The sequence below is a fragment of the Palaemon carinicauda genome, chromosome 1 (assembly GCF_036898095.1).
Source record: "Palaemon carinicauda isolate YSFRI2023 chromosome 1, ASM3689809v2, whole genome shotgun sequence".
Lineage (NCBI taxonomy): Eukaryota > Metazoa > Arthropoda > Malacostraca > Decapoda > Palaemonidae > Palaemon > Palaemon carinicauda.
Genome location: NC_090725.1, coordinates 278028894 through 278041470, shown reverse-complemented (window position 1 = coordinate 278041470; position 12577 = coordinate 278028894). Strand labels below are relative to the sequence as shown.

The 12577-nt window shown below is 44.9% G+C and overlaps 1 protein-coding gene across 3 annotated transcripts in view; it reads left to right on the top strand.

The window, feature by feature from the left end:
• The first annotated feature begins 2139 nt into the window (after window positions 1-2139).
• LOC137657030 (protein NATD1-like) overlaps window positions 2140-12577 on the top strand; it is a 67920-nt gene continuing 57482 nt past the window's right edge. For all 3 annotated transcript variants that reach the window (XM_068391399.1, XM_068391404.1, XM_068391391.1), the window contains exon 1: window positions 2140-2382. In XM_068391399.1, the coding sequence (XP_068247500.1) occupies window positions 2241-2382 (142 nt within the window). In that variant the 5' untranslated portion in view covers window positions 2140-2240. The remainder of the gene's footprint in view (window positions 2383-12577) is intronic.

Sequence of the window (12577 nt, the reverse complement as noted above, 5' to 3'; positions counted from 1 at the left end):
CTCAGCCCTCATGCTGGTAAGATCTCACAGCCAGTGCAGCTACTGAGAATATCATAGGCTCCTCTTCCACCGGTATCATAAACTAGAACAGATGGAACAAAGCAGATTCCAGAAATTCTGTGACCTGATGGTGACTTAAGAACAGGCTCAGGTAATATCGTGAGGTGTTCAATCGCATAGTGTCTGAAAAGTGCTTAAATACTGATCAATTAATGACTGCTCAAACAGTTGTGGAGCATATTGAGATTAGTGGCATTATGGAAAGAAGTGTGTGGAGATTAGTAGAGTGAAGATTGTCTACTTAGTGGCGTGTGCGTTGTGATCATGCTTGTGCGTGTGGAGGATAGTTATCTTGGAGAACGTTCTCATGTAGAACTGTCATGTTGAGAGTGGTTAGCTGGGATGAAACAGTTTGCTAAAGTCATCACAATGGCACTGATCATTGATCGAGTGCTCCACCACTCTCTTTTTGCTGGGTTGTCATCTCTGGAGCTCTCTGAAGAGGGAAGGAGATGAGAGCAGCGCCTTTTATCCTACATAAGGGTGTGTGACCTTGGTCTCGTACAGGTAACAGGCTTGTGAACACGTGTACTGCATACCAAAATGTATTCATGGGGAAGGAAGCCTTCCTGATATTAATGAGGCAAGAACATGCTAGGATCGTCTTCCCAAGTGAATAATACGTTCCTGGTATGTACTGGGACAGTTTTTTTTTTTAATATTAGTGTCACCAAAACTAACCATGGCAGGCAAAGGGCGAGGGTGGATGTCAACTTCCTGACCTGTGCATGGTTTCGCATGAGACTTGGCACTAGTAGCAGAATTGTGAGCTTCTGTATCTTAAGTACATCTATCCAATATGAAATTAAAGAAAACGATTAAAATAGCGTGACGCTGTGTTTTGAATTGCAGATAAAGTTAGAGTGAAGGTTATTCTACCTGGCAAGCAGGCGGGGCCAACCTTCCATCTACTAGGTAGACTACTCAGTAAAAGTATAAACAGCATTTCCAGCAGGCTGTAACCATAAATCTTTTATATGCTGTGCCCACCAGCACCAGGAATAGCCGCCACTCAAATCGTCTTTGCTCTGCTGTGGTTCACTTTGCTAGCAAATAGATAGTTTCTCATTGCTCCTCTGTTCTGGCAAGCGGTGCATGAATGTTGTGTGCACTCCAGCCGTATGGGACATTATCAAAGTGTCATAATTACCTATAATTTGTATGATTATTGTCATTATTATTATGTATGCAAGGAGGTAGTGTGCAATCACGTTGCTTGTGGGTGGAGCATTAAAAAAATACTATTCTCAGTCAGTTTTATTCCAGCTTTGCCAAAGTCATACTCCTATTAAAGGACTCAAGTGTGTATTCATGTTGGAACAAATAACTGTTAAGTTTAAAAATTTGAAGATAATTTTGAGTGCAAATTTTATTATTCTGTATCACTTTTAGATCTTTTTACAAAAATGTATCATCATGGAATGACCCTTAATTCGTAAACTACACCGAATAACTGGGTTCTTTTTCATGTATTGTGACTAAATTTTTGTCAACTATTCATTAAAAATCTAAGATTGCTATTAAATTGGCTAGCAATGGATCCACCAGGAGGCTATTTAACAACATGAACATAATTTTCGTTTATTAGACAGTATCGAAAGTTGATGAAACGTCAATGGGGAATGAGGAATTGCGAATTCGAAAATATGTTGATTTGATCAGTCTTTCTTTGTTCTCACTTATCACACAGCAATGAATGTAAAGTAAATAGTACATTGAATAAAGCAGGTAAATGAAATTCATTTGTAGATACAGCCTAAAATGTCAAACTTTAAAGTGGTAACCTAAAGTTCTAACTAGCTTTCTTGGGTGTTTTTACATACTTCTATCCTTGTGATTATTGACATCCCGGCCATGGTTTGTGTTTAGGTAAGTAAATTATTTGGTATTTACACTACATAACTTATATAAAACCATTGCTGCTATCAGTAGACGCTCACAAAGAAAATAGATGTTGTTAAAACGTAATCTATCGTACCTTTTCACCACAAAATAAAAACAAAAAAATTATGTGGAGAGCAGTTATATAGGCAACATCTGAGCTTTACTACGATTGCTAATGTTTTCATAACTCAGCTGTTGTTATCAGGACCGTCAGCTGTTCAGTGAGTTAGAACTCCGAGTCTCCGACTGTCTATTCACATCAGGCCACGGTTGAGATACTTTATCAGCCCATCATCATGAGTGGTCGTTATGCCCTTAGGTCTCTTTCTCAACATGCAAAGCGTAACCTTGGTACAAGGATGTCATCGACAGAAGTGGGAGCTCTGCAGGTTCAACATGACGAAAGCAACATGGAATTTTACATAAAATTAGGAGATGGTAAATAATTTCTTTCAGAAGGCTAGGCCTTTAGTAATTACTGTATATATAACCCAGGTGTCACGAGTCAAAAATCACAAACAAATACTGGTCATGGCCTGATGATGTGATCACACCAGCTTTTGGAAGCTATGGAGGACAAGAAGTAGGCCACTGTACAGTAGAAACGAATAAAATATGGGGTTGATATATAATACGTTAATTACTAGGGAAACTGGGGAGCCTTTGTATATCAGCGGCCAGTTCCTCAGGTATTGATTAAAAATGTACATCAACTAACCTAAACTTTCCCCCCTAACCTACAAGCCGTGTCCTCACCTACTTAGCTAACTGGGGGCTGACACCTCCTGCGACCCCCAATACACAGCCTTATTCTAAGTTAGACATAATAATACGTACAGGTGGCCGCTATGGTACATAGGCTACACCCCAGAAACTGGAATTCTCGGTAAAATTATAGTCAATCCGTAACTATAATAAAACCGAATTCTCTATAAGAAATGGATGAGTGCTGGCTAGTTCGTCATTTTACTCTTTATGTTTAAGCGGGGTTGGTGCATAATATTAAACTTACATATTGGTCGATGAAAATATAGTTTATTTTTCATTCTGAGAGTTTACTGTGTGTTAGATAAAATCAACACTACCTTCACAATACGTACAGTATTTCTTTATGAGTGGTCCCATCCCCTGGCTTGTACAGCTTCTGAAACAATATTTGTCTGTACATGTAATATAAGCCCTCATCCTTTAATTAGGAGTATGACTTCAGCAAAGCTTGATTGTCTGTAAAATGTTTAACGAGGTAAACATTGTTGCCTGGAGGGTAGGCTTCACCCACTTGACAAGTAGAACTTTGACTTTAGCTGCAGTGCTGTACCAACATACTTTCCTGCATCCTGTATTTGACTATTTAACACTTTTTTTCTCTCTCTCTTCTCTGAGGGCATGTGTTATTGTGCTGTTGCTGATGACGGCCGCTCCATGGGCAGCCAAGCAGCTTTGCTCCAACAAGCCCAGCAGAAATTGTAGCTGATATAAGAGTAAACTGGACATAAATCCCCATGTTTGCAGTTTTTGCAGGGGCATGACTGTTTGCAGTCATCCTTCAATGATAAGTGTAGGGAGTAACTGGCCCGTCAATGGGCAGAGTTTCAATGAAGTCTAAGAGGGATCCATCGACATCAGACTTGACAACATGCAAGCTAATACTGTAGAAGCTCTTCGTGACCTTCCTCCCAGCTTCGGGTGCGAAAGCATTTGTCTCATTCGACTTGAGTGAGACAGGAGCATTGCCTTTTATATTTAAGTTAATATCCCCATTCCACTCTCTCTCTCAAAGTACTCCCATTGTTTTACTTTTTGACATCGACTCCAGCAAGGACTTTGATTTCTATAAGCTGTGGCCTTCATTAGGTATTGATGTTGCCCCGTCATTAAATAAACCTTTTGGAGGATTTAGCTCCTGCTAGATCCCAGAAGTCTTCCCTTAATCCACTCTCCTCTTCAGCTGTACTATTTTCATAGAAAAGGCTTGATGTGGCTGCCCTTGTCTTGTCTTTGCTTGCTGCGGAGGAGGAGTCTTTTTCATCTGCCGAAGAGAGTTTGCCAGCAGTCCGGATATTCTTTACATGTGTGAAGAGGGAGCAGTGTTCTTATTTGCCTTTCCTTCACCTTGCCTGCTCCTGCACCGCCTTCTTTGTATGGTGACCATCTGGTTGTACTGTAATTCCTGCCACCCCGAGGAAGAAAAAAGATGTCACTGAAGCACAGGAAAACTGTTCCAATCAATAAGTCTTTTAAGGCTTCTCCTGATTCCTCTGCATGGTTTTATGGGAGATACAGTACTGTATGAAAACCAGACATTTGGGAAGATGTTAAGGTGCAGTATTTAGGAGCTTATGCTTCTTACTACCTGAACACAAGCACTGTTGGTCAGGACGTGGGGCGCTGCCCTCTTCCATCTCCTACCTTGGGACACCATCACCACATGTATGAATATTTCCATGCTTACAAACAAAAATAGTTGGCCTAAAGAGATCTGCTAAAGGTGTTGAGACCTCTGATTGCTTGTCTTACTCTCCAGAGAAACTAGAACCAGATTCACACTTACATGTAAAGAAGGTAAATTAAAGTTCTCATTGGGCACCTTCTCCTCGAGACAGTCATCCATGCACAAGAGCTCTATTATCACCATGTATGGAAACTCCACATGCACATTAACTGCCACAAGCATGTTCGTCTCCATGAGCACAATCACCTCAACGCTCATGATCACCTTTGTGCGCTCAGTCGGCAGGTAGCAAATCTCAGCGTTTACTGTTTCCTCAGGCAAAGGAGCCTCATACTTGGTCTCCACTTTTTAAGTCTTCTCGAGCTCAGTTTCCTCATTCTAGGCCTTCATTCTCCAGGCCCTTTTATGATCCATTACTGAGTGATCAGTCACCATGTGCAAGAACACAGACTAGGAGATTCCCGCATATTGACAAGTAACAGAATCCCTTGTCATTTGAGACCCAGATTCTAGTTGTTCGTAGGTTTCTGATCCTCCTTGTCAACAAAATACATCACATCCCCAGCCTTTCCACAGACTACCAGCCACCAAGCTCGTCAAACGCTGTGAGACCGATCTGAATTTCAAGGATTCTCTTCAGGACGAGATCAGTTTGTTTCCAGTGATTTTCCTTGGTGTAGAGATCTTGCCTCTTGGCAGGATCCCTTTATGTACCATCGTGACAAGGAGCTGCCATGTTTTGGGGGATGCGAGTCATTGGGCAATATGGCACGTAAAGTTGAGTGGTAGAATTCCTATGGGATGGATACCACCTTCCTTTCATCAGCTCTCTTCCTACCCTAACTATCTCTTTGATGACATTCATGACACTCTCCAAAATTGATGAAAGCTCTGGCACTTGTTGCAGAAGTCAAGGCAATGAAGGAGAAAAAGAAGGGAACATGATAGAAATCATCTAAGACTGGTCTGGATTTTACAATCGACTTTTCCTAGAAGAGAGGTCTACCGGAAGATGGAGACTAGTTATTGGTCTCTCTCATCTGAACACGTTCATTCAAAAATCTTCGTTGAAGATAGAGGTGGTGATTACGGTATATACAGCCATGAAAAAGGAAGACTTCATGCTTTATGTGGACCTAAAAGAAGCATACAGTATTTTCAAATACTGATCCATCAATGCAGCAAAAGTACCTCAAATTTGTCTTTGAGGGAGTCGTATACCAATTTAAAACCCTGTGTTTTAGACCGTCTACCTCACCCCAAGTGTTCACGTGACTGTTCATGTTTGTCTCAGCTTAGGCCTGCTCGAACGATATTAGTCTTCCAAGGCATCTCAACAGTTGTTTTAAGTTAAAGACAGATTTCTTTCATTTTGCCATGATCTTGGTATTGTGATTAATTGGAAAAGTCAAGTATTACTCCCAAGAAATGGATAGAGTACTTTGGAATGTTGATAGACACAGCAGCAGCAAGTCTTGGTCTCTCCTGTTAAAGACTATTGCTCAGCCTTCAGCCAGGCTTAAAACTAATGGGGTTAGACCTTTCCTCCTCATGGGAATTGTAAATGCTCATGAGGAACTTCAAGCAAATTTGCCCACCCCAGGATCTCAGGACACCGGAGTGTGATGTTACCCTAGTTCTTAAGATGCATGCCCAAAAGAGCCTTTGGGACAGGGTGTCAGACAGAGGACAGAAACTCAAGATTATTTTTCAATATTTAACTTAGCCGGTGATTATAATAGCTGCAACTCTGTTGCCCGACAGACAACTCTAAGGTAAAAACTCGCCAGCGATCGCTACACAGGTTGCGGGTGTGCCCAACAGCGCCATCTGTCGTCCAGATACCCAGTATTCAATGTAAACAAAGACTCAATTTTCTCTCTGTCGTGCTATCGACAAGACGTACTTACTCGCTGTTGCTAAACTGGAGTTTTTTTCACAACTAATTGGTGAAGTACATTATTCTAGTTTTGAGCTTTCGCTGTGCAGGGTTTCTCTTCACACAAATCCTTGCACTCTTTTTGATAACGGATTCTTTGTTGATGACTTTTTGATAGTTTTTTGAATTCCCCTTTGACCAATTCAAAATGGCTGACCCTTCACAAATCCCAAAATTTAGGAAGTGCAATGCTAGGGACTGTTCAAGGCGTCTTCCGAAGGCTTCTATCGACCCTCACACTGTTTGTTCCAATTGTCGGGATAAAACCTGTCAATTGGAAGATCGGTGTGAGGAGTGCGTTGGGCTTTCGGAATTCGATTTTATCGAATTCCAAAAGTATACACGTAGGCTAGAGAGAGATAGAGTTAGGAGAAGTTCCTCTCGTTCTATTGATATTTCCTCTCCTCATGCCCCACAACCTATTCCTTCCCCTGTAGTGGTTGCTCCTAATCCCCCTCCTGGCACTCAGGAACCTTCGATGGCTGATATGATGCGTGCCATCCAAGCTCTGGGTGAGAGAGTGGAGTCCCTTGCTAGTGACCGTAATCAACTCATGGCGGATGTGAAGGAGCTGAAGTGCAAAAGTGCAGTGGGAAGTGATAAAGTGCCGAGTGTTAGTGTTGTGGATAGTGTTGCGCTTGAGGGTTCGTCTGTTCGTGCCTGTCGTCCTCCTAGTCCGGGACCTCTTGCAAGCTCCCAAGTCCAGGGGAGAAGCAATGTCGTATGACAAATGGGTTCGAGAGGCTTTAATCAGCGAACAGACGTTTCCTCCGTGGTATCGGGCGTATCTACCCAAGATCGCCCCTGCCTAACTAAGACGAGAGAGCCCATTTATACCTCGTCTTCGGAAGGTGTTTCTCGCAAGAAACCCTGGACCAAGGTCTCACGACCGTTAAAGCGCAAGTCGGTCCCTTCCGCACAAGTCCAACGGCCCAGTTGTAGCCACTGGGTCAGTTCGGACTCGCTGCCGTCATCCGATGACTGCTCACCGCCTAAGAGAGGCAAAGCGGTACCGCTTCAGACAGTAACACCGTCTGTCGCCGCACCTGCTCCTGTAGACCCTAAGTGGTCTCTACTGCAAGACATGCAGTCTAAACTAACGTCTCTTATGCAGGACTTTCGTGCGGAGAAGGTTGCTGCCGCACCAGCTAGTACAGCTCCTTGCCTACAACCGCCCACACGATCGGTTGTGCGTCCTGTGGACGCTGAGGTAACCTTCTCACGCACACCAGTTGAGAGAGTTCCGCCACCCATGCGTTCCAGTGTGATCTGCCAGCCGCATGTTGACGTTCAGCGACGCACGGAGGTCTCCGTTGACGTTCGTGAGGTTCAACAACCGTCAGAGTTGTTTTGTTTTGACGCGGTGCGTCAACCTCCGCAACCCAGTGTGGTTGCCACTGCTCACCCACATCAGTCCAGACAGTCTGGAGTAGACGCTGTGCGTCCCCGTGCTGCTATGGTTGTTGCCAGCTCACAGACTGGGCAGCAGTTCCATGACGTTGCGTCCGGCTCAGTCACGCATGCACCCGTGCGACCGGACTCAGCTAACCAGCCGTTACCCACTCCGTTGCCGTTCCCTCATCAGTTATCGGATGAGGGACTTTCTGATGATGATGTTGCTGCACACGTAGATGAACCGCATTCAGAACTGGACGAGCCTAAGTCTACGCAACCCTCTTTGGACTTTAGGAAAGTTTTGGCCCTTTTCAAAGAGATGTTTCCGGACCAGTTTGTTTCTGTGGCTCCGCGTTCTCCTCCGTCAGAGTTTGTGTTAGGCATGCCGTCAACCACTCCTGCCTTTACTAGACTCGTCCTCGCACGCTCGTCCAAGAGAGCTTTGCGGGTGATAGGAGAATGGCTGCAGTCCAAGGAGAGTTTAGGGAAGACAGCTTTTACGTTTCCCCCTGCTAGACTCTCTTCTAGATCGAGCGTCTGGTATGCCCCGGGAGAAGTTCTCGGCTTGGGAGTTCCTGCCTCTGCCCAGGGCGACTTCTCAAGTCTTGTAGACTCTCCCCGCCGCCTTGCCATTAGACGCTCAAAGATATGTTGGTCATCTTCGGACCTGGACCACCTTTTGAAAGGTATCTTTAGAGCCTTCGAAGTTTTTAACTTCTTAGACTGGTGTCTAGGAGCTCTAAGCAGAAGGATCTCTCCGACAGAGAAGGAGACTTCCTTGCTCATTATGTCCTGCATGGACAAGGCCGTACGTGATGGGTCTAATGAGCTTGCTGCATCATTTGTGTCCGGAGTCCTTAAGAAGCGTGAAAACCTATGCTCATTCCTTTCAGCTGGAGTTACACCATGCCAGAGATCCGAACTTCTGTTTGCTCCTCTTTCCAAGTGCCTTTTTCCAGAAGACCTGATTAAGGAAATTGCCGCTTCTTTGATACAGAAGGACACTCACGATCTTGTTGCGTCCTCTGCTCGCAAAGCCACCCCTTTGCCTACCTTGTCAGCTAGACCAAGGATGGACTCTCCAGCGTCCCGTTTTATTCCGCCCTTTCGTGGCAGAGCCTCCAGCAGAGGAGGTGCTCGTGCCGAAGGGAAACGAGGAAAGAAGAAAGGAACCAAGTCCTTTAAGGGCAGAGTCTGACTGCCAGCTTCTTCAGACAGCAGTGGGAGCCAGACTCAAGAACTTCTGGCAGACCTGGGAAAAGAGAGGCGCAGATGCACAATCTGTGAAGTTGCTCAGAGAGGGGTACAAGATCCCGTTTGTACGGAAACCCCCTCTAGCAACGTCTCCCATCGATCTCTCTCCCAGGTACAGAGAGGAAGACAAGAGACAAGCCTTGAAACAGGAAGTGTCTCTTTTACTAGAGAAGGGAGCGGTGGTCAAAGTCTCGGACCATCAAACCCCGGGATTCTACAACCGCCTCTTCTTGGTGTCAAAGAAGACAGGAGGGTGGAGGCCGGTGCTAGACGTCAGTGCTCTGAATGTCTTTGTCACAAAGCAGACGTTCTCCATGGAGACCACAAAGTTGGTTCTAGCAGCGGTCAGAAGGGAAGACTGGATGGTCTCTTTAGACCTAAGGGACGCCTACTTCCACGTCCCCATCCACCCGGACTCCCAACCTTTTCTGAGATTCGTTTTCGAAAAGGTTGTCTACCAGTTTCAAGCCCTGTGCTTTGGCCTAAGCACAGCTCCTCTTGTGTTTACGAGGCTGATGAGGAATGTAGCCATATTCCTTCATTTAGCGGACATCCGAGCCTCCCTCTATTTGGACGACTGGCTTCTCAGAGCTTCTTCCAGTCGTCGCTGTCTGAAGGATCTAAAGTGGACTCTAGATCTGACCAAGGAATTGGGTCTCCTTGTCAATATGGAAAAGTCACAAGTGGTCCCATCCCAAACTATTGTGTATTTAGGGATGGAGATTCACAGTCTAGCTTTTCGGGCTTTTCCGTCGGCCCCCAGAACAAGCCAAGCCCAGTTATGCATCCAGAACATGCTGAAGAAGGAACAATGTTCAGTCAGGAAGTGGATGAGTCTGATAGGGACGCTATCATCCCTGGAACAGTTTGTGTCATTAGGAAGACTACACCTCCGTCCTCTTCAATATCACCTAGCATTTCACTGGAAAAAGGATAAGACGCTAGAAGCGGTCTCGATCCCCATTTCCGAGAAGAAGAAGTCTTGCCTGACTTGGTGGAAGGACAGTATCAGCCTAAGAGAGGGTCTTCCCCTGGCTGTTCAGACTCCCAACCACGTTCTCTTCTCGGACGTAGGCTGGGGCGCGACATTAGACTGTCGGGAATGTTCGCGACTATGGAACTCGAGTCAAAGGATAATGCATATCAACTGCAAGGAGCTACTGGCAGTACATCTGGCCTTGAAAAGCTTCAAGTCTCTCCTTCAAGGCAAAGTGGTAGAGGTGAACTCGGACAACACCACTGCCTTGGCGTACATCTCCAAGCAAGGAGGGACCCACTCACTGACGTTGTACGAGATCGCAAGGGACCTGCTCATCTGGTCAAAAGGTCAAAACTTATCACTAGTTACGAGGTTCATCCAAGGCAACTTGAATGTCATGGCAGATTGTCTCAGTCGGAAGGGACAAGTAATTCCAACAGAATGGACCCTCCACAAGGATGTATGCAAGAGACTTTGGGCCACTTGGGGCCAACCAACCATAGATCTCTTTGCAACCTCGATGACCAAGAGGCTCCCAATATATTGCTCACCAATCCCGGACCCAGCAGCAGTTCATATAGATGCCTTTCTCCTAGATTGGTCGCATCTAGATCTATACGCATTCCCACCGTTCAAGATTGTCAACAAGGTACTGCAGAAGTTCGCCTCTCACGAAGGGACAAGGTTGACGCTAGTTGCTCCCCTCTGGCCCGCGAGAGAATGGTTCACCGAGGTACTTCGATGGCTAGTAGACGTTCCCAGAAGTCTTCCTCTAAGGGTGGACCTTCTACGTCAGCCACACGTAAAGAAGGTACACCAAAGCCTCCACGCTCTTCGTCTGACTGCCTTCAGACTATCGAAAGACTCTCGAGAGCTAGAGGCTTTTCGAAGGAGGCAGCCAGTGCAATTGCAAGAGCAAGGAGAACATCCACCCTTAGAGTCTACCAATCGAAGTGGGAAGTCTTCCGAAACTGGTGCAAGTCAGTATCTATATCCTCGACCAGTACCTCTGTAACTCAAATAGCTGACTTCCTCTTATGCCTGAGGAAAGAACGATCACTTTCAGCTCCCACTATCAAGGGTTACAGAAGCATGTTGGCATCAGTCTTCCGTCACAGAGGCTTAGATCTTTCCAACAATAAAGATCTACAGGACCTCCTTAAGTCTTTTGAGACCACGAAGGAGCGTCGTTTGGTTACGCCTGGTTGGAATTTAGACGTGGTACTAAGATTCCTTATGTCAGACAGTTTCGAGCCGCTACAATCAGCCTCCCTGAAAGATCTCACCTTAAAGACTCTTTTCCTGGTATGCTTAGCCACAGCTAAAAGAGTCAGTGAGATTCATGCCTTCAGCAAGAACATCGGATTTTCGTCAGAAAAGGCTACATGTTCACTACAACTTGGTTTTCTAGCCAAAAACGAGCTGCCTTCTCGACCTTGGCCGAAATCGTTCGATATTCCCAGCTTATCGAATATGGTAGGCAATGAACTAGAAAGAGTCTTATGCCCTGTGAGAGCTCTTAAGTTCTATTTAAAACGAACTAAACCTTTACGAGGCCTTTCTGAAGCTTTATGGTGTTCAGTTAAGAAACCATCTTTGCCTATGTCAAAGAATGCTTTATCCTACTTTGTCAGACTGTTAATACGAGAAGCTCATTCCCATCTGAGTGAGGAAGACCAAGCATTGCTGAAGGTAAGGACACACGAAGTTAGAGCTGTCGCAACTTCCGTGGCCTTTAAACAAAATAGATCTCTGCGAAGTATAATGGACGCAACCTATTGGAGAAGCAAGTCAGTGTTCGCGTCTTTTTATCTTAAGGATGTCCAGTCTCTTTACGAGGACTGCTACACACTGGGACCATTCGTAGCAGCGAGTGCAGTAGTGGGTGAGGGCTCAACCACTACAATTCCCTAATTCCATAATCTTTTAATCTTTCTCTTGAAATGTTTTTATTGTTGTTTTTTGGGTTGTCCGGAAGGCTAAGAAGCCTTTCGCATCCTGGTTGATTTGGCGGGTGGTCAAAGTCATTTCTTGAGAGCGCCTAGATTAGGGGTTTTGATGAGGTCCTGTTGTATGGGTTGCAACCCTTGATACTTCAGATCCTAGGGGTCGATCAGCATCCTAAGAGGATCGCGAGGCTCCGTAAGGAAGACGTACTTAAAAAGGCAGAGTAATTGTTCAAGTCGACTTCCTTACCAGGTACCTATTTATTTTGTTTTTGTTATTTTGATAACTTCTAAAATGAAATAAAAACTCTTAGCTCATAATAATGTAAACATATATTGCTGGTCTCTACCCACCCCCCTGGGTGTGAATCAGCTATTATAATCACCGGCTAAGTTAAATATTGAAATATGTTATTTTGATAATAAAATAAATTTTTGAATATACTTACCCGGTGATTATAAATTAAAGGACCCTCCCTTCCTCCCCAATAGAGACGCAGTGGAACGAGGAGAAAATTGAGTCTTTGTTTACATTGAGTACTGGGTATCTGGACGACAGATGGCGCTGTTGGGCACACCCGCAACCTGTGTAGCGATCGCTGGCGAGTTTTTACCTTAGAGTTGTCTGTCGGGCAACAGAGTTGCAGCTATTATAATCACCGGGTAAG